At 40.1% G+C, this 25,811-nt stretch overlaps 1 protein-coding gene across 2 annotated transcripts in view; it reads right to left on the bottom strand.

The window, feature by feature from the left end:
* Positions 1-25,432, bottom strand: part of DDX10 (DEAD-box helicase 10) — a 274,669-nt gene extending 249,237 nt beyond the window's left edge. The window contains exons 1-7 of one of the 2 annotated variants that reach the window (XR_012094521.1): positions 25,162-25,428; positions 15,805-15,865; positions 13,647-13,777; positions 12,137-12,295; positions 10,958-11,078; positions 9,834-10,023; positions 2,066-2,192 (exon numbers count right to left, since the gene is read on the bottom strand). Coding sequence is in view for 1 of the 2 variants with exons in the window: in XM_008020770.3 (XP_008018961.1) it covers positions 2,066-2,192; positions 9,834-10,023; positions 10,958-11,078; positions 12,137-12,295; positions 13,647-13,777; positions 15,805-15,865; positions 25,162-25,347 (975 nt within the window). In the remaining variant the exon portion in view is untranslated. Of the gene's footprint in view, positions 1-2,065; positions 2,193-9,833; positions 10,024-10,957; positions 11,079-12,136; positions 12,296-13,646; positions 13,778-15,804; positions 15,866-25,161 lie in introns of both variants that reach the window. The other variant, XM_008020770.3, reaches the window with a different exon arrangement.
* Between the last annotated feature and the right edge of the window lie 379 nt (positions 25,433-25,811).

Here is a 25,811-nt window from a genome sequence, read left to right as displayed (position 1 = left end):
GAACCGCAAAATGACTTGTTACCCAATCACTAGTCATTCACTTTCTCAAATGCAATTTGCTACTTGCCAGGGAGGTTCTGATTCTGGGACAATATCAGGCAAGGATTAGAGACAGCTAGACTTAGGCCTTTCTTTTGTAAAGATGTAAAAACAGCTTCTCCAAGAAGACATCCAATGGCAGATGATGCCGGTGCAGCAGAAGGGTCCACAGGACCGGGAATGGGAAACCACAGAGGCTTCGGCAGAGGCTTCAGCAACAGCACCTGCAACCAAGGCCACTGGCAAAGCCAAGGAAGGGATGCCAGTCACTAAGCTGTGCTGCCTGGTCAAGGACATGAAGACCAAGTCCCTGGAGGAGATCTCTCTCTTCTCCTGCCCATCAAGGAGTCTCAGGTCATTGACATTTTCCTGGGGGCATCTCTCAAGAATGAGGTTTCAAAGATTATATGGCGCAAAAGTGGCCCACACTGGCCAAAGCACTGGGTTCAAGGCATGTTGCCATTGGGGACTACAATGGCCACATTGATAGGGGTATCAGGTGCTCCAAGGAGATAGCCACTGCCATTTGAGAGGCCATCATCCTGTCCAAGCTCTCCACTGTCCTTGTGCCGAGAGGTTACTGGAGGAACAAAATCAGCAAGCCCACCAGCCCTTGCAAAGTGACAGACCTCTCTGGCTCTATACTGGTGAGCCTTGTCCCCACCTCAGGAGGCACTGGCATCATCGCAGCCCCATGCCCAAGAAGCCACTGCTGATGGTGGCTATTAACAATCGCTATACCTCGACCAGGGGCTGCAGTGCCACCTTGGGCAACTATGCCAAGGCCACCTTTGATGCCATCTCCTAAAGAGTAGAAACTTTAAACAGAACTTTAAATAGAACTTTCAGAATCATTTCCTAGTATCTAGATACAAAAACCAACTCAGTCTTCTTTAAGAGATGTGAAGTTTATGGTTTTGTTGTTGGCTACTGCTCAGGACACACTTCCAAGTTGCCTTGAGGAATGCTCCTGGGATCTGGGAAGCTTTGAAAATCTAAGATAGGTCCTTAAAAAACTGAAGTCTTTTTTTTTTTTTTAAGACAGAGTCTTGCCATCTTGCCCAGGCTAGTCTCCAACTTCTAGACTCAAGCAATCCTCCCACCTCAGCCTCTTAAAGTGCTGGGATTACAGGCGTGAGCCACCGCACCAAAGCTAAAGTCATCCTTTACATGTTAAAATAAGGTTCAGTAGACAACAGCATCAGATCACCACTTAATTTCCCATAAGCTAGAGAGAAACTCATCTACATATTTATTATGGAAAATTATTGCAAAAGCTGTAAATTTAGAATTGATCTACTACATTCCCTAGAAGTCATGTGGAATCTGAAATATAGTACAGGAGAAGTGGCACACGCACGCACGCATGCACGAAGATGGTGGTCCCTTCTCCTCAAGAGAGGAGACAAAGTTCTCTTAGACATCTCTGAAATCCTCATTCTTTATTCCTAGCACAGGGCTAGTGTTCAAGCAAGAAGTGTTTATTAACTAAGATACAAACAAAACACTTCAGAAGGTTAGGGGAGGGAGCAACTGATTCTTTCAAAAGGGAGTGTCAGAAAGGGACTTTCAGGTATAACATTTGAACTTAGCCTCAAAATAAGTATTTTCACAGATTTAGGTGAAGGGATGCAGGGAGGCCATTCCAGACAGATCAGCATAAACAAAGAGATAAGGCATGGAAATAAATGATATATTCATTCCCATATTCCTGGAGGGTAAGGGAGGTATCAGATTATAAAGACCTCTGCTTAGCCTGGCTAACAATTATTCATTCTACTAATATTTATTGAGGACTACATTTCTAGTATTGTTAGCACTTAACAGAATGCCTAAGAAAAGACATAGTTTCTGCCGTTGTGGAGTTGAAAGTCTCAACCACAGATTCCTTCACCACAAGGACACTAAAGATCCCTCACCACACCTAGCACTGTACTTCTCATACAATATAATAATGTCTAATTGATTTGCCATTTCAAAAGGGACATTCAACATACGTTCAGAAAGAAAAATAAACAGTCAATACCTCTTTGCAACTGGAAAAAAATACAATGCTCTTCTTCTTCAGATGGCTTCTCAAAAAGGAATACAGAACACTTATTTTTTGCTGCAGCTCACAGACTATGTAGTTCTGTTCCAAAGTGGCAGGGGTGCTTGTGGAATTAAGGAAAACAAAGACATTAAAATATGTCATGTAGGTAACTGAAATCCAGACCAAAAAAGGAAACAAGTTTTAATAGTGGCACATCTCTCAAGCAAATTTCTTACACACATACACTAAAAAAAGAATAATTTTTCACTATTGTCTCTTGGGAAATGAATTCAACACATCACTTTAAAACACATTCAAAATCCCTTATAAATCAATGTCAAACAAAGCACAACACGAACAGTGATTACCTCCAAAAATGCAGGGTCAAGGACTAACTAAGAAGAGGCTTAAAGAACTTGCTGGGCTGATTAGTATTCCACATCTCATTAGGGCTTTAGATTACTGAGATATACACATTCATCAAAGTCAATTGTATACTTAAAATTTTCATATTTCATTGTATACAAATTTTATACCAAAAGAAAAAAAATCTGTACAAATATTAAACTCTAATTAGTAATATGTGTGCTGAAGTATTTAGAGAGAATACAGATATCTGCAATTTATCCTGAAATCCATCAAAACTAAAATGGGTTAATATAGAGTTAGAAGCGATGGATGAAAGCAAGTAAATGGATGCTATCATTAGGTAGTATCTAGGTGTTTGTTATAAGGTATTTATTGCAAAAGTCTTTCAATTTACCATGTTTGAAATTTCATTATAAAATCTTGGAGAAAAATAAACATGCATTTACTCTTTGAACTAATCTACTTTATTCCAACATTACTCTGGCTTTAAACATACACACATATATACACACACACACAAACACATGGCATTATTTATAAAGCAAAAAATGATCAAAATCAACCTAAATGTCCATCAGTAGGGACTTGCAGTATGAACGATTACATAGCCACATTAATTATAATGCGGAAACTATCCATATATTGCTGTGGAGTGATGTCTAGGATACACTGTTAAGGAAAGAGGCAAGTGGCAGAATAGTACAGATAGTTTGGTACCATTTATCAGGAGGCTATACATTATATATGCATATTCATGCCCACCCATGTGTGTGTTTACAGTGAAAGAAAAAAGGAGGGGGGACAGACAAACCAAAAAATACAAGTCAATTGGTTTTAGATATGACAAAGTTATGATCCATAAAGGGAAGAATTGATAAGCTGGACTTCATTAAAATTAAATGTTTCTGATCTGTGAAACACACTATCAAAAGAATCAGAAGATAAGCCACAGAATGGGAGAAAAATATTTGCAATAAAATCTGATAAAGGACTGTTCTCCAAAATATACAAAGAACTTTTAAAATTCAACAATAAGAACAGAAACACCCAATTTTAAAAGGGGGAAGGAGGTCAAAGATCTTAACAGACACCTCTCCAAAGAGGATATGTAGATAAAAAATAAGCATATGAAAAGATACCATACCAACTTGGGCAAAATGGCGAAACCCTGTCTCTACAAAAAAATACAAAAGTTAGCTGGACAGGGTGGCATGCGCCTATAGTCCCAGCTACCGGAGAGGCTGAAGCAGCAGGATCATTTCAGCCCAGGAGTCTGAGGCTGCAGAGGGCCATGATCATGCTACACTGCACTCTAGCCTGGGTGACAGAGTAAGACCCTGTCTCAAAAAAAAAAAAAAAAAATTTAAAGATGATCCACATCATATGTCAACAGGGAAAAGTTAACTAAAATAATGATATGTCACTTCACACTTATTAGATGGCCAAAATCCAGAACAGTGACAACACCAAATGCTGGCAAGGATGTGGAGCCACAGGAACTGTCCTTCATTTCCTGGTGGAAATGCAAAACGATACTGCCATTTTGGAAGACAGTATAGCAGTCTCTTAAAACCAAACATACTTTTAATACCTGGCCCAACAATCATGTTCCTTGGTATTTACCGAAAAGAGTTGAAAACATATGTCTATACAAAGATCTGCAAAAGGATGTTTATTGCAGCTTTATTCATAATCGCCAAAACTTGAAGGCCATCAAGATGTCCTTCAGTAAGTGAATAGAAAAATAAACTGTGGTACATCCAGACAATGGAATATTATTCAGTGCTAAAATGAAATGAGCTATCACTCCGTGAAAAGACATGGAGGAACCTTAAATGCATAATATTAAGTGAAAGCAACCAATACGAAAAGGCTACATACTGTATGGTTCCAACTATATGACATTCTGAAAAGACGACACTATGGAGACAGTAAAAAGATCAGCGGCTGTCAGGGGAGATGAATAAATAAATAGGCAAAACACCAAGGATTTTCAGGGCAGTGAATATACTGTGAAATACTGTAACAGTAGATACATGTTTTTATAAATTTGTCCAAATTAATGGGATGTACGACACGAAGAGTGAACCCTAAAGTAATAGACTTTGGGTGATAAGGATGCATCAACATAGGTTCATCCATCGTAGCAAATGCACCACCATTCTAGCGAGAGTGTTGATAATGGCAGAGGCTGCGTGGGGACAGCAGGTATATGGCAAATCTCTGTATCTTCCTCTCATTGTTGAGGTTAACCTAAAACTGCTCTAAAAAAACGGTCTTTAAATAAGAAATAGGCCATGTCTATAGGGAATTATGGGAAACAGAATGCAGTTATACAAAAGAGCAAAATGAAACAAGCCCAAATATGTATCAAGTTGATGACTTAATGACAAAGGAATTATTTCAAAGGAAATGCCTTTGAAGGAATGTGATTCCCACATCTTTTCTGGGATGTCTAAGGAAAAAAAGAGAAATGCAAAGGAATCTTAAACTTTTATAAGTAATCATATTGTCAGTAATAATATTGGTATTAGCCTGAAACTATTTTAGATATACTGACTTACAGATGAAACAAAAGTCTTAAGGAATTAATGTTTGGCAGAAGAGAAAAGAGATACATATTTTTTAAATGAGGCTTAATAAAAACCTTGTAATCCTAAATTTAATTTGTAATTATCAGCTGAACTCTTTTAAAAAGGCCTGTCCACTGTAAAGCTTAACACAATGACCATGGCCATTAGCACTCAGACTACGGTCTTTATATACCGGATCCTGCTAGAAGGATTTTATAAGAACTGGAAATATATAAGATAAACTTAGAACACCAGAAAGCAAGAAGTCCACCAAAGATTACTAAAATGTATCTAAAGAATCGAGATACTAACTTGAAGCATCTACTAGCGAAGTTTGGGATGACACAAGATGAATATTAAATATAAAAATTTTTATTGATTCAAGGACATAAAAAGATGTTCAAATCTATGAGTTAAGTATCATTAATTCATCATTAATTACTAAAATTTTTTTAGTACATTTAGTTCATTTTTAGTACACACAACCCCCACCCCCAACCAAAAAACAAACACTGCTTACCTTCAGAAAATACTAGGGAACCAACTCATTGGTGTTAAAGCAGATAAAGGGAGTAAAGCATACATTCTAATATTCTGGCTTTCCTGTAAGAACTGTACCTCAGATAATCACACAGTTCATGTGAAAGCTGTTTGATATGAAATTATTTAAACTAATGAAGAAATAATACAATTAAAATATCACAATTTTGCAAACCCTGATGAAATAACAGAGCTAGGCAATAATTTCTATCAGCTGCTAAACTTACAAGACTAAGAAGCTGCTTGTATCAGATTAACCCTTTGGTCTAGAATAGCAACTATAAAAGCATGAATAAATACAAAACAAAACAAAAAGACTGACAGCACCTGAGAGCAACCAAGGCAGGTAGGACTTGAGGTGCTGAAGGAGAAAATGGAAATGCCCTGAGCCAAGCCCTCTGTTAACAACCTCACTTTTCTCCCCAAAAGCATCTGCTGATTGCAAGACAGGAAACAAGGTAGCAGCCTTAAGTCTAAACATGTCAGTCCCAGGTCCCAGAGAGAATGAAAACTGAATCTAAAATTTTTCATACAATTTACCCTTGAGGAGCATGCCAACCCCTAAACTGAGTCTACATAAGGCATAATGAGGAAACACAAGCAAAAAGCAACCAACTGGTAAACGATAGAACTGAGCAGACATTCTGGCAGGGTCACAATGCTATGAGGTTCACAACTTGCCAAGACAGACAGGCCCTGGTAGATACCTCAGTCTTTTGGTTGAGACCCTGAGAAAGGCTATTCCCCATCTGTGAAGGTTATACCCCAAGTCTCAGGACAAACCAGAAACAGGATAACCCCAGAGTCTAATTGCCAGGCTAGACCAGATCAAGACAGCCTGACCTTAAGACATTTGCTGGCCGAAAAAAAGAAAAAATTACCTTCAAAAGAACAAGAGAACTGTCAGATGACTTTAATAGAAATAATGGAACCGGGAGTACAACAAAGATGTCTTTGAAGAGGGAAAAAAAAAATGCCAAGATAGGCTTCAAAAAAAATGAAGATGAAATAAAGAGGTTTTCAGAAAGGTCAAAATGCTGTTCACTAACAAGTACGCACTAAAGGAAATTATTTGAGCAAAAGAAAAATTCTCAGGTGGAAGCATGACAATACAAGAAGAATCAAGTAAGTCTAAATAAATACTGATGTTGCAAACTGATAATAGTGGCTTAGGGGCTTAAGATACATGTGGAATTAAAATACTTAACAAAGAAGACACAAAGGTAGGAAGAAGTAAACGGACCTAAATAATAATTAAATTAACTGTCAAAAGCAATTATCATACCAGATTAAAAATATGCTACTCACAAAGACAAACCTAAAAACATAGGGTGTAAACAATGTAGAAAGTAAAAGGATGGGAAAGGATTCACCATGCAAATGTTAACTAAAAGAAAATTGCTATAGATATACTAATATCAAACTAGACTTAAAGTTGGCCAGGCACAGTAGCTGGGAGGCCGAGGCAAGTGGATCACCTGGGGTTAGGAGTTCGAGACCAGCCTGGCCAACATGGTGAAACCCCGACTCTACTCAAAATATAAAAATTAGGTAGGCACGGTGGTGCGCACCTGTAATCCCAGCTGTTTGGGAAGCTGAGGCAGGAAAATTGCTTGAACCTGAGAGGCAGAGGCTGCAGTGACCTGAGATCACACCACTGCACTCCAGCCTGGGCAACAGAATGAGACTCCATCTCAAAAAAAAAAAAAGAAAGAAAGAAAGAAAAAGAAAAAAAAATAGACTTAAAGGCAAAAAAGAATTAGTAAAGATAAAAAGAAACATTTTATAAAATAAAAAACACTGGGAATAGAGAAGTGTTTTGCTACTCGTATTACAAATAAATAATTTATCTAAAGGGCTCCTCCAAGTCAATAAGAAAAAGGCAAAAAAACAAATCCAAAAGACATACTGTCCACAGAAAACAAGCGCACACACACAAAAAGGAAGCATTTCATAATGATTAATGTTTCAAATTGACAATGCAATACTAAATTTGTATATGCCTAATAACATAAACTCATGATAGACCTCAAATTTGAAGATTTTCATAATCCACCATAGAATTCAACTGGTCACTGAAAAACAGCAAATCGCTATGGCCCAAAGGCATATTCTCTCAAAAATAAGATCATTGGAAATACCAGTTGTCTATATATAACAACATAATGAAAACACTAGTACACTTTTTCTAAGTATGCTCTGGCTTACAACTTCGTAAAGATCTGATTTTTCTTTAGTTGTTGGTCCTTCACAACTTGAAAGTAGATACTCTCTAACAATTTAAAATGTTCTTGAATATAATCTCTCATGGTGTATGAACCACACTGATAAGCTACTAAAGGGGAAAAGCTAACACTGATATTAGACGAAATTCCTAAGAGCATCTGCTTTTTTATGTTTCCTATAAATTTGGAATATTAGAAAACCGCAGCCATTATCATATAATCTGAGTTTTTATAAATTATGTCAATACGTGTCTGCCTTCTAAAATTTTTTCTGAAAATTTTGTCTACCACACTTTTACAAGTGATGGGACTGGGTTTCAAAAATCATTTGTGAAATAATATCAAAGTCTTTGTTGTTTTTCTCTAAAACTTTATAATTTACAGAAAATAACCAACTCTTACCTACAGAAACTGGGGATAGGAAATAATAGGTACAAATTAACTTGCATAAATTATGAAAGGTCTTAGAGACATCTAATGATTAAAAAATTTGTCTGATGAATATTAAAAATAGGCTGGAGGCAAATAGCAAAAAAAGAAAAGTGAAAAATCCTAGACAAGCAGTCTTTATATTTTCAAGTTAATTGTTAATTGTCACAAAAATTTTCATAGCTATCTCAACACTTTAAGAGATCAATGTCTACTCGAAAGTAAGCCAAGGGAAAAAGCTATACCTCACATATCTTACTATTCCATTCCCAAGTTCTTGAAAGTTAAAGATACCAGTACTCAGATTCCCCAAGATAACCTAGAAGCAAAGAATGTGGCCTCTCTCGTCTCAGGCTTTTTAAATCCTAGACACCTATTACACAAGGTCAAGATGGGCCTGAATACTCCTATTTTCTCTATTTAGGGAATTTCCAGATAACACAATTCATTTTCCAAACCTATTTCTTTTTAGGCTAACATTTCAGAGCAAGAAGAAATAAAAAATTTAAGATATAAATAATAGTAGAGTTGAATTTACATTGCTATCTTCAACAAAGAATCCAACTTATATTCACTGGAAAACATTTCTCCTGGAAGTCTGCACTGATTCATACCAAATATTTATGCTTCTAATTGTCATATAAAAATACAACTGAAAACATATTCCAGCTGGGCACAGTGGCTCATGCCTGAGTGTAATCTCAACACTTTGGGAGGACAAAGTGGGATGACTGCTTGAACTCAGGAATTTGAAACCAGCCTGGACAATATAGTAAGACTTCAACTCTACAAAAAATTTTAAAATTAGCCAGGCATGGTGGTATGCCCCAGTTGTCCCAGCTACTCAGGAAGCTGAAGCAGGAGGATCATTTGAGCCCAGGAGGTCAAGGCTGCAGTGAGCTACAATCAGACAACTGCACTTCAGCCTGGGCGACAGAGTGAGCAAGACCCTGTCTCAAAAAAATAGATAAATAAAAATTTCCACAACTACTTGCATATCACAAACATACTTTACATATTTTACTGTAACACACATACTTTACACTCTATTTTTTAGTGAGACCAAGACAAAAACAATAGTTGCTAGAATTTTAGACACAAAGGTATTTTGCTAAATACTAATGCACTTCATAAAATGTGTTCCATAACACATTAGTACTGCATAATCCTGCTAAAAAGGATGATTCCGTACTCAAATAATTTCGGTAAATGTAGCAAGCTACATCCACCTCCCACTGCTTTGAACAATCACAATGTCCATGAAAATATTAAAGGTTCTGAGAAATAGAAATAAAACTGTTTCACTTTGACTCACCATTTGCTATCTCATCCCTTCTTTGTTTATGGAGAGGTAGTGTTGGTAAACGGTAAAATACCTCTTAACATCTATGGAAAAACATTTGTTCCCCTCCCAGACCACATTTTGGGAAATGCTACATTTGAGTACCCTGACATTTAAAGATATATCAAGAATTTGGGTAATTTTAACTGGTATATTTACTATGCTTTGCATGACCAATAACGCATAGAATGTCTTAATTCCCAGAAAACAGATATTTAAAATATCAAATCCCTAAACTAAAAAAGAAAAAAACATTTATCTTGATTGAATCAAAGAGTACATACCTATATTTTGCTTTTTCATGAACCCAGACATACTCAGGGTCTTTCAAACTCAAGCGTGCAAGGTCCTTTACAGATTTAGTTTGTGTTGCTGAGAAAAGTAAAGTCTGACGTTTCTTGGGGAGATTTTCAATAATGGCATTCATGGTATCAGCAAAGCCCATATCCAAGATTCTATCTGCTTCGTCAAGAACTGAAAAAGGAAAATGCAAGTTGAACTATCATATTTAAAATACACATTAGGCTAAACACAATGGGGTATCCTGGATTGGATCCTAAAACAGAAAAAGAACATTAGCAGAAAAACTGGTAAAACATGAAGAAAGTCTGGAATTTATATGATGTATCAATATTAACCTTAGTTTTGATCAAAGTACCATGTCATGTAAGACATTAACACAAAGGGAAGGCCGGGCACAGTGGCTCAGGCCTGTAATCCCAGCACTTTGGGAGGCCAAGGTGGGTGGATTATGAGGTCAAGAGATCGAGACCATCCTGGCCAACGCTGTGAAACCCAGTCTCTACTAAAAATACAAAAATTAGCTGGGCGTGGTGGTGCACACCTGTAGTCCCAGCTATCGGGAGGCTGAGGTAGGACAATCACTTGAACCCGTGAGCCGAGATCGCGCCACTGTACTCCAGCCTGGCGACAGAGCGAGACTCTGTCTCAAAACAAACAAACAAACAAACAAACATTAGGGGGAACCAGGGGAAGGATAATGCAGGAACTCTCCACTGCAACTTTCCTATAAATCAAAAACATTCAAAGATAAAGTTGATTTAAAAATACACATTAGGTAGTATTCCCAAGCAAAAAAGAAAAAGTGCATTTAAAAAAATGCCAACTTGACCTTTCAAGTTATCAGAAGCAGGTGTTAAAAATCTTGGCATGGTCTAATACTAATGTGCCTAATTTCACATATAAGAGTACATATATTCTTCTGATTTTTTTAAATCTAGTTATACTTTCTGGGTTTAGAGCCCAAATGCCAAAATGTGTCAGTAAGTTTTAAGTTTGTTTTGAATCATAACATTTACCCAACATAAAATTTCTATCATTAAAATGTATAAGGGCTCTCTCCTAAGTCTGAGCCTTTTTTTTTAAATTAGAAATTCATTTGACTCACCTAACATTTGGAGATCAGTAGCATGAAAAGATACTGTTTCATCCATGTGTTGAAGAAGTCGACCTGGTGTGCACACGAGTATATTTATGTTGTTGATCCTCTCAGCTTCGTGTTTCAGATCCTGAAAGCAGTTATTTATTTTGATTACAGAGACACATCACTCTCAGCAGCCTCTGTACCAAAGCTATAAAAGCCACCTGCATGTGGCATTTCATCACAGCATTTTAGATACTCTTGGAAATAAACTAACTTTTCCCTTGTATTTCTGCAGCATATCCACATTTCTAGGCTAAATTAAAAAAAAACTTTACGGGAAGACATAAAGAGCTCAGAGTTCTAAATTCTTATTCATACTCAGGATTTTGAGGCTAAGAAAAAAAATAATCAAATGAATACTCCAAAGTCAGGATTTCCTATTTGGATCAGAACTGACATAAACTGGAATCACTCTCATTCTTTAATTCAGGACCCAGGGACACTGAACAGACTCTGACACCACTCTAGGACTGGACTTTGTGAACTGAAAAAAGCCGAGGTTCTCTCCTTGATACAAGAACCACTCCTCACAGTCCTGAAGGCTAGGGGAAAAAACAGAATGTTGTTCATTGTTAAACTTGGGCAACAGGTACATGAGGGTTTGTGATGCTATTCTTTCTTCTTTTGTGCATGTTTGCATAAAAACTCAAGTATTTATCCTCATAGTCTAGAGGAGATTCTAGCAGATACAGGCATTCTAGATGTGCTGTAAGATAGAACAAAAGTGAGCAGCAGGTCTTAAATATTCCTCCTAACAATCTACCTTCCTTTCTTCTGCTGCTGGTGTAGCAATGCTCTGAATTATTCAACCTCTTACATAGATACCTTATTAAAAGGTGTTCATATATGGAAATATCTTTCCCAATGAATATCAACAAATAACTTTACAGGATTAGAGTAAATATGTCTCAGACAGGCTAATCAATTCAGATTCCCCGATAAAAAAATGGACTTTCTGGGCCTGCAAAATTGGCAACCAGATCGCAGATAGCAGTGACCATACCAAGGTGCTACTACCCCATGAGGCCCTGGTCTAGGAGGTCAGTCTGTTTAGATGAAGTCTCTGCTGCCTCCCTGTCAATAGCCACAGTACTCCAGTATAGGTTACAGAAGGAAAGGAAGGACATAGACAAAAGGACGAACCTTTCCACCAATGATGAGACCAGCTGAGAAGTCATGATTCTTTCCTACTTTTCGGAGAACCTCAAAGGTCTGATAGGCCAGTTCTCTCGTAGGTGATATTATGAGAACTCCCAGCCCATCGGTTGAGGTCCATTGCAGACGATATAAGGCTTCCAGAACCTCAAAAAGACAGCAAATTGATGTTCAGTAAGTCATCAGAAGTCAGTTTTTTGGCCTGCATCTCAACCTTGCCCCTCCAAATCAAAGGGATCTTCTAAGCAGAAGGCATACCACTCAAGTTTTATCCAGTCCAAAGTAAATGATTTTGTTTATCTTCCATCAGAACCATCCACCCCCAACTCAGACAAAAGGGAAAAGAAACCCCATGGTAGTTCAGCTGCTGCCAGAGCCATGCCATCAGGAAACTGGCTATCAGTGAAAGGTATGTGCAACCCATAGACGCTCACAACACACTTAAGAATAATATTTGTCATTTTGAAAATAACCACACTAAAACTTTTGGATGGGCGCAGTGGCTCACGCCCATAATCCCAGCACTTTGGAGGCCAAGGTGGGGACATCACTTGAGGTCAGTTCAAGACCAGCCTGGCCAACGTGATGAAACCCCGTACCCACTAAAAATACAAAAATTAGTTTGGCGTGGTAGTCTGCATCTGTAATCCCAGCTACTTGGGAGGCTGAGGCAGAAAGAATCACATGAACCTGGCAGGCAGAGGTTGCAGCGAGCCAAGACTGCACCACTGCACTCCAGCCTGGGCAACACGGCATGACTTCATCTCAAAAAAAAAATAAAAATAAGTAAATAAATTTTCATCCATGCAGCTGCTGTAGTTATATAGTAACTGAATTCTCTAGCTATAGAGAGACTTTTTCTTTAAAGGGGACGAAAACACACTAGGATTTAAGAGAAAAGTGGTTTTTGCAATATTTGGAACAAAAACTAAAAGGAGATTTTTCTGGGTCATTTTATAGGAATGAAAGATTAGGAGACCAACATAACAGAGATGGAAGTGAATGCCTAAGAAGCTCTACTGTTTTGCTGCCATAAAAGACCGATAGCAATGTCCCAGAAAATTCTCAACAAACGCCTAAAGCTCCTTAAACTGAGCATACTTTAGCTTTATCCTAAACAAGGTGGCAAGTATAAATGCCACTGGCAGGCTCACAACGGTGAGAGCAGAAACTGTCTTCCAACAGACCTACCGCAGCGCAGAACCACTCTAACCTGCCATACTGGAGCACCCCAATTCCATCAAGAATGTAATGACTTGTCAAAGCACAATAGTTCATTCATTAAGTTATTGAGTGCCTGCCGCATGCAAGGTACTGTGCTAGGACCTGGGGAAAATGGTGAGAACAAGACACATGTGGCTCCTGTTTGATGAAGCTTGCATTCTAGCCAATCTATTATGAAATCTAACATACAAATCTCTTTATATAATTCGCATCTGGGCACAGAATGTTATAAAATTGTATAACAGACAGTCTAACCCAATGACAATGTACTTACTGGAACAAGGAAAGCCAAAGTCTTGCCAGATCCAGTTTTGGCTGCTCCAAGTACGTCTTTACCTTGCAAAGCCAATCCAATGGTCTGCTTCTGTATCTCAGTTACCAAACGGTACTGAGCTTCTTGCAAACCTGGCAACATGGAGGGAAGGATTATACTTTAGAAAATCCCTGTAGAATGGTGTTATAGGCTAAGTGAGTTGTGTCCCCCAAAATTCCTATGTTGAAGCCCTAATGCCCCATACCTCAGAACATGACTGTATTTGGAGACAGGGCCTTTAAAGAGGTGATTAAGTTAGAGCCCCATGGGGTGGACTCTGATCCAATACAAACGGTGTCTTTATGGGAAGAAGCTTGAAGAGAGACATGAAGAGTCCACATGCACAGAGGGAAAACCAAGCAAAGAGGAGACAAGTTATTCTATGATCCACCTGTTCCACTCCTGGGTATAATCCAAAGGATATATTAATAAAACCAGTACTTTGAAAAGTATTTGTGCTCCCAAGTTCATTGCAGCATTATTCACAGAAGCCAAGATATGAAATCAACCTAAGTGTCCATGAATGAGTAAAGAAAATGTGATATATATTATATACATACACACACACACATACACACACACAAATGGAGTATGACCCAGCCTTTAAAAAGGAAATCCTGTTATTTACAACATGGATGAACCTGGAGGACCTTTGTTAACTGAAATAAACCAGGCACAGCAATAAAGATACCATATAATCTCACTTATATGTACAATCTAAAAAAGACAAATTCATAAGAGCAGAGGGTAGAATGGTAGTTACCAGAAGCTGGTAAGGAGAGTGGGAAGATGTTCATCATAGGATACAAAATTTCAGTTAGGAAGAAGAAGTTCAACAGATCTATCGTAGGCTGGGTGTGGTGGCTCACGCCTATAATCCCAGCACTTTGGGAGGCCAAGGCAGGCAGATCGCTTAAAGCTCAGGAGTTCAAGACCAGCCTGGGCAACACGGCAAAACCCTATCTCTACAAAAAATTTTTACATGTTAGCCAGGTATGGTGGCACGTGCCTGTGGTCCCAATTACTCATGAGGCTGAGGTGGGAGGATCACTTGAGCCCAGAAGGCTGAGGCTGCAGTGAGTTAAGATCACACAACTGCACTGCACCCTGGGCGACAGCGCAAGACCCTGTCTTCAAAAAAAAAAGAGAGAGATTATATATCATGGTGGCTATAATTACAACATATTGAAAAAAGAAAAATTACTAAGTAGATTTTAAGAGTTCTAACCACAAAAGGATGAGGTAATATTAGCACATACATAATTAGCTTGATTTAGCCATTTCACATATGTATATGTATATGAAATATACATATTTCAAAGCATGTCATACACTGTGAATATATACAATTTTTTTTTTTTGAGACAGAGTCTCACTCTGTCGCCCAGGCTGGAGTACAGTGGCACGAACCTGCCTCCCAGGTTCAAGCAATTCCCCTGCCTCAGCCTGTAGCTGGGATTACAGGTGCCCACCACCACACCCAGCTAATTTTTGTATTTTTAGTAGAGATGGGTTTCCCCATGTTGGCCAGGTTGGTCTCGAACTCCTGAACCTGTGATCCACCCGCCTCGGCCTCCCAAAGTGCTGGAATTACAGGCATGAGCCACCGCACCTGGCCAAATATATACAATTTTTATTTATCCAAAAATAAAAAGGCAGCAAGAGGGCAGCCATTCGCAAGCCAAGGAGGCCTGGAACAAATCCTTCCCTTATTTTGCCTTAAGAGGAAACCAATGCTGCCAACACCTTGATCCCATACTTCCAACTTCCAGAACTGTGAGAAAATCAGTCTCTGTTAAGATACCCAGTCTGATACTTTGTCATCTCAGCACTAGCAAACAGATACAAAGGGTGTCCCATCTTGGTTTGTTCCCTTGCTTATTTTAACTAACACAATTAGATTTCATTTTATTTAGAGGCTGCTGGAATCTCGTTTTTCTTTTCATCAGTCCAGAAAGAAAGAGAATTAACATACTGTTAAAACTTGAATATTGCTTATTTTCATGGTATCAAAATTTGCCAAAATAAGATTTTTCAAGCTAAACTCTCTAAATCTTCTCCCATTTATCAAAAATGCCAAGAAATCCAATAACACATCCCACGATCACCATATACCTACCTTTCAGTGTTTTTTTGGACAAGGGAAAATCTGAAAATCTTGTAATTTCATTTACATTTATCTGGAAAAAAAAGAAAAAGGAATCCTGGGTAATTCATTTGTTTCATAACACAGCCATTTTTTCTCCACATTGTACTGCCTAGCTCATCCTTGGTAATGCAGGGTTGAATTCAATCATCACTTCTAATTAAAAGCCATCATTCCTTCTGGAAGGAAATATGACCTGAAGAGGCTATCCCTGAATCGAATATACATTTGTAAGCATTTCAATTGGTAAGGAAAAACAGTCACCCAATACACACAGATGCACACACAGCACACATATTACTATCCAACCTCCAAAATGTTGAAAATAGTAAAGCATCAACCACATGAATTTTAGGAAGAAAATATACTTCCTATCATCCTTCAAGGGATATCAATTTAAGTAATAAGGACAAAATTACTACAAACCACAGATCACAATGAAAATAGTTCTATACACACAATTTGGAAAAAAGAGTGAAATAAGTTGGAGAAATATTTCTTGTTAGCACAATCCTTTCAAAGTTTTAACCATAAATCAGTGGCCTATGAAATCCAACCTGATAACTATTCATTTTGGGGTTACTGAAGGAGTATTATTTTAAAATAATCGGGGGAAATGTCTGTCATGCTTTGAAGCCACAATAAGTAACATTTTGCTCTCTAACTTTACATTATTCAAATATTCATTACTGACGTTCTTTATTAGCACAAACCCAATTTTCTGAATTTCAGCTGCACAGGAGAATTATTTTATTACAGATGCTGAAGGCAGGAACTACCACTCATTTCTGGAAATACGCTGCCAAATTATTCATGATTCGCAAAAGGAAAAAGCTGCATTTGTATAGTTAATTTATTTAAATTACACCCTAGGCAGTAAAGGGATGACAGTTGTATTTCATTTTACAATCTACACATGTTTTCTATGATTCTTAACATAGCCCAAGCAGGGTTTACTATGTGCCCTCAAATGCTGAAAATACAAATATTAAAACATTGTCGTAATCCCTACAAATCATTTCAGATATCACTGGAAAGGAGGCAGAATCAGTGTACCAGCATTACAAGAATGGTTTACTCAAATAACATACTGTCCCAGCAAGGAACCTCAAGTAGAAGATAATCTTCCAAACAAGGCATTAAAAGTAGGTGTGGTCTACCCTTGCATTCGTGGTATTGTCAGCTAAAAAACTGTTTTCAAAGGGAATGGAATGCCTACGGAAGGAGACAGGCTGCCAACACACTCTTCAATCCCCAGCAAGAGACACAGTACGGGCAAAATGAGCTCCTCAAACAAAACATTGCACAGCACATCTGTCTTCCTAAAGTCAGTTAACCTCCTGGAGGGAATGAAACTTCTCCAGCACTCTTCCATCAAGCATTACAATAGAAAACTATATAACTTGTTTGTTTGTTTGTTTTTCAGACGGAGTCTGGCTCTGTCGCCCGGGCTGGAGAGCAGCGGCGCAAACTTGGCTCACTGCAAGCTCCGCCTCCCGGGTTCACGCCGTTCTCCTGCCTCGGCCTCCAGAGTAGCTGGGACTACAGGCGCCCGCCACCACGCCCGACTAATTTTTTTGTATTTTTAGTACAGTCGGGGTTTCACCGTGTTAGCCAGGATGGTCTCGATCTCCTGACCTCGTGATCCGCCCGCTTCGGCCTCCCAAAGTGCTGGGATTTCAGGCGCCATATTCTTTAAAAGAAGACGAAGAAAAGGAAATTTTGATTCTGCTGATGTTCTAAAATAGGGCCCAGCAAACTACAGCCTACAGGCCAAATCCAATTCGTTGCCTATTTTAGTAAGTAAAGTTTTATTGGAGCACAGCTACAATAATTCATTTACTTATTGTCTATGTAGTTGTTGCAGAGCCTGTATGGACCACAAAGCCTAACACAGACTATCCAGCCCTTTACAGAAAAAGAGTTTGCTGACCCTGCTCTAGATACTCTGTTACATTCCAAGGACTACCTAGCAGCCACAGCAGGAGATGGCTATGGTTCCTACAAACAAAATAACCCAGCCCCGCGCGGTGGCTCACACCTGTAATCCCAACACTTTGGGAGGCTAAGGCAGGCGGATCACCTGGGGTCAGGAGTTCAAGACCAGCCTGGCCAACATGGCGAAACCCTAAAAATATCTCTAAATTTTTAAACGTCTCTACTAACATTACAAAAATTAGCCAGGCACAGTAGTGCATGCTTGTAATCCCAGCTACTTGGGAGACTGAGACAGAATCGCTTGAACCCGAGAGGCGGAGGTTGCGGGGAGCAGAGACAGTGCCACTATATGCCTGGGCCACAGAGCAAGACTCCACCTCAGAAAAATAACTCTTTTCCCCTTGCCTTTATCCCTTTCTTAGGGGGAAAAAAATCACTTCCATCTTCATAATACTCATACTCAGTCTACAAATCTGTCTCGCTATTCTTCTGAATTCAGTGAAGAGATATTTCAGGGATGGTCCTTATTAAAGGCTTCCCACAGCTATTGGAAAAGTTGGAAAGGGGAGAAGGAGAAAAGGGTGACATTTGACCATCCTCTTATACTTCTCACAACTCTCTAGTAATGCCTATTTCTCGCTAAAGTGAATAATGCCTGGTGAAAAAAGCATTAAAACTTCCTAGAATGCTCCACCTATTGCAGTCAAGAACAGCAAACTGCCTCAACTACACCAGACAGAATTCTGATTAAAAAAAAATCAGGATTTGAATGCAGTTTCTATACAGTACAGCTGATTAGTCTAAATGGATCCCAGGTGCGAAGAGTCCTACAGCAATAGTGAAAACAGCTGCTGAACTAACACAGCTAGCTCAACATTTCTGAGCTTCAATCCCTAGTTTTCCAGCAGCCCCTCCAACACACACCACCCCTTAGAAATACACCACCCTCCTGCTGTGAGAAGTATAGTTGACTGACAATGCCAGCTGGGCCTCCTCTAGACTCACCATGAAAAAGCCATGCTTCCCCTGGGCTGCTCCTAGTCAATGGCGGGGCTCAGCAGTGCTACTGCAGGCCCGGGGATTCCTCTGATGGACAACTTTGGATCAGTGACTCCCCATCAGACTGGCTGAAGGTTTACTTGGAACTGTGCTGCAGTCTGAGACTCTTCCTACCTGCTTCTCCTTCCATCCTTCTCTCCTTTCCCTCCCTCCTCCTGTTCCCTCTTCCTCAGCCTTCACAGACATTCCCCCTCCTGCACCTGCAACCCCTAAAGCTCCAGTTCACCCAGTCCCATTTTGTCATCTGCCTCTCAAAGGACCCAAGACCTAGACTCTACCAATAGTCTCCAACCTGATCTCTTACCCTCCAACCTTTACAGCTCGGATATATTCTCCATACAGAGTCCCGCCACATACTTCCCATGGCTTCCAGATTGAGTGTGGCCTCTGTATAAAGTTCCTACTGTTACTGTAATAAATTACCACAAACAGTGGCTTAAACCAACGCAAATAGATTACATTCGAGCTCTGGAGGTCAAAAGTCCACAATGGGTTTCGCTTGGCTAAAATCAAGGTGTCGGCAGGGCTGCATTTATCTTCTGATGATTCTAGGGGAGAGTCCATTTCCCCACCTTTTCCAGCTTCTAGAGGCTGCCCACATTCCTAGGTGGTGACCCTCTTCTGTCTTTAAAGTCAGCAACAGACTCCAAGTCTTTCTCACATCACGTCACTCCGACACTGACTCTTCTGCCTCCCTCTTCCACACCTAAGGACACCTGTGATTACCTTGGGCCCACCCAATCCAGGATAATCACCCTACTTTCAGGTCAGCTGATTAGCAACCTTAATTACCCCTTACCATCTAACATATTCATAGGTGCCAGGTATTAGGATGTGAACACTTTCGGAAGCCATTATACTGCCTGCTGCAGCCTCCAATGTCATCACAGTCCAACCTCCTTCTCGAACCCATCTGAAGCCAACTCAGGAATGCATGCAACACTCCAAGGAGCATTTCCTCCCTCAAAGAATGCCATGCATTTTCACCTCTCTGTATTTCCCCGTGTTCCCTCCACCTAGAACATCCTTGCCCATCTTTTCTATCTGATGAACTCTGATTTTTAAAAAAGCTTAGCTCCATTCTTGGCAACTGTAAACCACTGGACAGTTTGTACACTGCACAATGAAATCTGCTACGAATAAGATGCAGGGCTTGAAATCCAGCCCACACCAGCTCCCCAAGCCAGCCCTGAGGTTGCAACCACCAGGAAGAAGGGTAGCATACCCAGAGGAAGCCTGTTTTTTGTAATGCATCTGACCAGCAGGAGCTCAGTACAGGACAACTCAACTTCCCCTAATTACACCATCCTCTAACTCCACAGCACTGAGGTACATGTTACAAAGGATTATAACATTTTATACATACTAATATAACATGTGTCACACTATATCAAACCCTACATGCCCAGGTTCCCTAGGGACTTGGGCATGTATTTTTTACATGTATACTCACACCCGCCTAGACAAGCACCTGTCAAATTGTTTCAAAAGGTTTCAGAATCAAATTGTTCAGTAGGTCACCAGTGAAGCTACTGAGCACCACCTGTGTACCATGGCGATGTAGTAAGTTTTACGTACAATGCTACCACTTGAGGAGCCACATAGAGAAGGCCTGCACCTTGGTTACTTTGGCCGGGCGCGGTGGCTCAAGCCTGTAATCCCAGCACTTTGGGAGGCCGAGACGGGCGGATCACGAGGTCAGGAGATCGAGACCATCCTGGCTAGCACGGTGAAACCCCGTCTCTACTAAAAAATACAAAAAACTAGCCAGGCGAGGTAGCGGGCGCCTGTAGTCCCAGCTACTCGGGAGGCTGAGGCAGGAGAATGGCGTAAACCTGGGAGACGGAGCTTGCTGTGAGCCGAGACCGCGCCACTGCACTCCAGCCTGGGCGACAGAGCGAGACTCCGTCTCAAAAAAAAAAAAAAAAGAAAATGATACGCCTGCTATTCAAATAATTATATCCTAGTATTGCTAACCTTGACAATTGATTTCACACTGCATTTATTTCTCAACCAAATCTTGAGAAAATATTTCTAAAATTAAAGAAGTAAAACAGAACAATGCTTAGCGGGGGGAAAAGCTGCTCCTTCAACAGTGAAACAAATGGGATTTAAATAAATGCAACACAGTAAAGGATAGTGGTTTGCTGCACTGGTATCAGACTACCTGAGTTAGTATACCTTTTTCACTTCTCAGCTGTTTAACCTTACACAAATTATTTAACTTTGCTGTGCCTTAAAGTTGTCTCACCTGTATAATGGGAACAATTTCACAGGGTTATTTGTGGTGAGTATACGGAAAGCCAGCACGCATAAGTTTGATGAATGTTCACAATTACTACTGAAACAAGAAACAAAAAAAAGAATAATCCAATGCTGCCAACCAGAGCAAAGCTGCCTAGGAAAGGTCTAGTCTTACAGCAAACAACATCTAAACACTGACTGAGCACCTACTCAAGGACAAGCACTGTGCTATCAGACTCTGGGGAGTGCAAAGATGAGCACATCACTGGTTGCTGATCTTGAAAGGTTCATGGTCTAGTAGGAGAGTTTTTTTTAAAAAGTTAATGAAGTTATTGCAAAGGCGGTGCAATGTCATTCTTCTGTATTCACAGACAGAAATGAAACATTCTCCTACTGACCCCGAAGTAAGTTGACATGTTGTGATGTTGTAAGTCTATGGCAAAACCTATGTGGCAAAGGACTCTCAAAAGCTGGAAGTGTCCCCAAGCCAATGGCCAGTAAGAAAACAGAAACCTAAATCCTATAACCACATGACGAGGAATTCCGCTAACAACCTATGGTATCTGGAATTAGATCTTTCCCTGCTTATGCCTTTGATGAGAACACAGCTCAGCCAATCTTAATCTTAATTGCAGCCTTGTCAAGCTGTGAACAGAGGACCCAGCTAAGCCGTGCCCATACCCCTGACACACATAAACTGTGAGATAATATGTGTATGTTGTTTTAAGCCACTAAGCTTGTGATAATTTGTTACATAGTAATAGTAAACTAATTCTGAAATAACAGACACAAAATTTGGAGTAATTAAACCTCTAGGGGAAGGAGATGTAATTAATGGTATCACAGTGTGGACTTCAAGGTTGTTGTTAATATGTGCTTTCTTCTTTTTATATCTTCATATTTTCTCTTGCAAAGAATATGTTGTTAGATATTTTAAATAAAATCTTAGAGTCTCTCACTTTAATTGACCAGATTAATCCATTTATATTTATTGCAATTTCTATTATTTTAGGACCTAATACTACTATCATTTAAAAGTTTTTTTTTCATTTTTTATACTTTCCTTGCATTTCTTTTCTTCATTTATACTTTCTATTGCATAAATTTAGTGTTCTTATTCTGTTTATATAACATTTTCTCCATTTGCTCTTATAATAGACTTAAGAGCCATTTAAATTGCTTTGCCTAATTAACAAGTACTATAGCATTCTGGCATTTTCCTTTGTACTCCCCTTGTCTATTACATTAATTTTGTCTGTAATTTTATTTTGAGTTCTAAAATTTCCCCAGACCTGAGGGAGGAATCCAGCTGCCTATGCTGGTTTGCCATTTTGTTGGGATAAGAAACGTTTCATTGTAATATTTAGTTGTCTATTTCTTCAGCTATTTGGCAGGCACATAATTGTTTCATCAGCCTTTAAGTGTCACATGTATATCATAGTATTTTGTATGAATCATTTATTTCATTAATATTTTAAATAAAAAAGTATCTGGCAAAAAAAAAAAAAGTTAAAGAAGCCAATCATCGCAGACAGTTGATAAATGTTGTCATAAAGGTTTCTACAAAATGCTACAGATGCACAGTAGCCCTAACTCAGTCAGGGGAGGTGATGAAGATGGGTTTGCACTAAATCTTGAAGGAAGAGTACCTTTCCTTAGAGTGGGCAGACGTGTCCGCTCACTGCACGCAGTGGAAACGTCAAGTACCAGGATGAGAAGCACAAGAAGCATGGACAACTCACAAAACTGCAACCTGTTCCTTCATATATGCCTATCATGTACCGCTTGGTGTATACACATTATCTCATTTGGGCCTTACAACACTCTGGGTGGCTAATAACTTCTGTTTTTTGAAAGAAGAAACTGAGACTTAGAGGGGTGAAGAAACCTGACTAGCCAATACCCGAAGAGAGTGAGATTTAAACCAGGTCAGCCTGACCACAAATAACTTACTCTTCAGCAGACTGAAGAGTTGTATTTCTTGTTGACACACTGAATTTGACAATTTTTCTAAAAGTAACTGTGAACCAAGGAAGGGTTCTAATCAGGAGTAAAATGATTAGATCTTCATCTTGGAAAGAATCATTCTGGCAGAAGTATAGAGGATAAATCAGAAAGGTTTAAGGCCCAGGGGCCAAATCCTATCAGCCACCTGTTTCACTAATTAAAGTTTTACTGAAAAACAATACCCATTCATTTAAGTATTTCTATGACAGCTTTTGTATTACAAGGGCACAATTGAGTAAGTAGTTCCACCCTTATGACTACAAAGCTGAAAACATTCCCTATCATTCACAGGCAAAGCTTGCTGATCCCTGTCGAAAGCAAAATTTACTATAGTAATCCAGACAAGAGATGATGGGGGCTGAAGACAATGCAGTAGGGATGAAGAAGCATTCGAAAAATTTAAGCAGAACAGATCACCAGTGTGACGGACTGGTTATAAGAGTAAGTAAGAGAGAAGTACCTAAGCCTGCTCCTAGGTTTCTAGCTCTATGATCTGCTGAGATGGTGGAGCTAGGATATGATAGGCTAAAAATGATCCCAATTTATGTCCATGTATTAACCTCTGGAAGGTATGAACGTTACCTTATATGGCAAAAGTGACTTTTCAGATGTGATTAAAGATCTTGAGATGGGGTGATTATCCTGGATTATGTGTGTAGGCCCTAAACGTAATCACAAGCGTCCTTATAACAGAGGAACACAGGTAGACTGACACAGGAGAAGGCAGAGACTGGAATTATGCAGCCACAAGCCAAGGAATGCCAGCATCCACCAGAAACTACAAGAGGCAAGAAACAGAGTCTCCCCTAGAACCTCTGGAGGGAGCATGTCCCTGCTGACACCTTGATTTTGGCCCAGTGAAACTGACTTCAGATGTGTGGCCTCTGGAACTGTGATACAGTAACTCTCTGTTGTTGTTCGGTTTTGTTGTTTTTTTGTTTTGAGACAGAGTCTCACTCATGTCACCCCAGCTGGAGTATAATGGTGCGATCTCAGCTCACTGCAACCTCCACTTCTTGGGTTCAAGCGATTCTCTTGCCTCAGCCTCCTGAGTAGCTAGGATTACAGGCGCCTGCCACTACGCCTGGCTAATTTTTTTGTATTTTTAGTAGAGACGGGGGTTTCACCATGTTGGTCAGGCTGGTCTCGAACTCCTGACCTCAAGATCTCTGTTGTTTTAAGCCACCAAGTTTGCGGTAATTTGTTACAATGGCAACTTTAATTCCAAGAATGTTCCATCTATTAAATCCCTGATTGTACTGCACTAGAAGGGGGCTGAGAAGCTGAATGATGTGGGTGAAGGCCAACAAACATGGGATTTAGAGAAAGGGAAAAAAGGAATTGACAGACCTGTGGAGCCTGGAGTTTGGGGAAGAAGTCAGGAGGTCAAAGTGATCGTTACAGGTATACTCATCTGGGAACAACAGCTACAATATGAGGATGATATGTGACAGAAACAGACCAGTGGTCCAGCTTTTCTAGGCCAATTCTTGGATACGGACATGAAGCCTGTGAAGAAATGAGGTGGGCACAGGAAGGAGCATAGATGATGTTGAGGCATGCAGTCCGGCTTCATGGTTAAAAGCAAAGGCTTTGGGATTAGAAAGACATGGATCTAGCTTCCAATTCCACACCACCTACTAAGCGTGAGAAACTCGGACAAGTTTCATTCCTCTTAGAACCTCAATTCTCCTACCTATTAAGTAGGATTATTAATATCCATACCTCAGATCAAGTCAAACAATTACTGTAAGCACATGGTGAGTGCTTTAAAATGCAGGTGTCATTATTACCATTATTGTCATCAGTATTATTACTATGGATATGACTGTAGCTATTACAGGATTAGTCTCCCTACCCTTAGGTACCGCCGCATTTCTATCATTTTTTTAGGAGCAGTGTGGCAAGCAGAAGAGTGGCCAGGATGGTGCAGAGTTTTGAGCTGTGGCACCCGGCGTGACCTCCCATTCCCGGCAGGGTCCCGGTGACAGATCTGCCGCCTCCATTCTGCAACCCCTCGCCGCAATGACACGCCGCCCAGCTGCTGGCCGGCCCGAGCCCCCTCCCCAGCGCCGGCCTCACCTTGTCATAGTTCTGCATGAGGCGGCTGATACCCTCCCGCTCGACTTGCCATTCGGGTTTCTTCAGTTGCTTCCTCAACTGCTTCTTTTTGTTCTGCCTGTGGCTGTGTTTTTTCTTCCAGCGATTGAAGCTCCGCACCGGGTCGGGTCGGGCTCCCGAACCCGGAGAGTCGGCAGTTTTCCCCATTGCGGCGGTGGCGGCAAAACCTCGGTTCACCCCGAGACACGAGACACCTAGGGCCAGGATCGCGGAAACAGCATGGGGAAAATGCACAGAGGCGCATGCGCGAACTCAAAAGCCCGCCCCCGAGCTTTTGAAACCGGGGCACGCGCCAACGACGTCAATGAAAAGGAGGGTTGTGACTGGCCAATTGGCTCCTGCAGGGAGGAGCAGACTGGGGGAAACCGGGAGGGACTGAGCGACGCCGGGAGCACGCCGGCTCTTTAAAAAGACGCATGCGCACTGTTGTTGTTACTATGGTGACGTCATACGCTGAACCTTTAAGGGGTGTTCACACATTTACTCCAGGTTCAACTTTGCGAAAAGTTCCTGAGTGTGTGTGTACCCACATACAAACTGTGAATGAAAATTTTGACCCTCGTTTTGCACATTTCGGGCCAACGAATCAAAAGATTTTCCCAAAAGTAAAC

The sequence above is a fragment of the Chlorocebus sabaeus genome, chromosome 1 (assembly GCF_047675955.1).
Source record: "Chlorocebus sabaeus isolate Y175 chromosome 1, mChlSab1.0.hap1, whole genome shotgun sequence".
NCBI lineage: Eukaryota > Metazoa > Chordata > Mammalia > Primates > Cercopithecidae > Chlorocebus > Chlorocebus sabaeus.
This window is presented reverse-complemented; position numbering and strand designations above follow the sequence as displayed.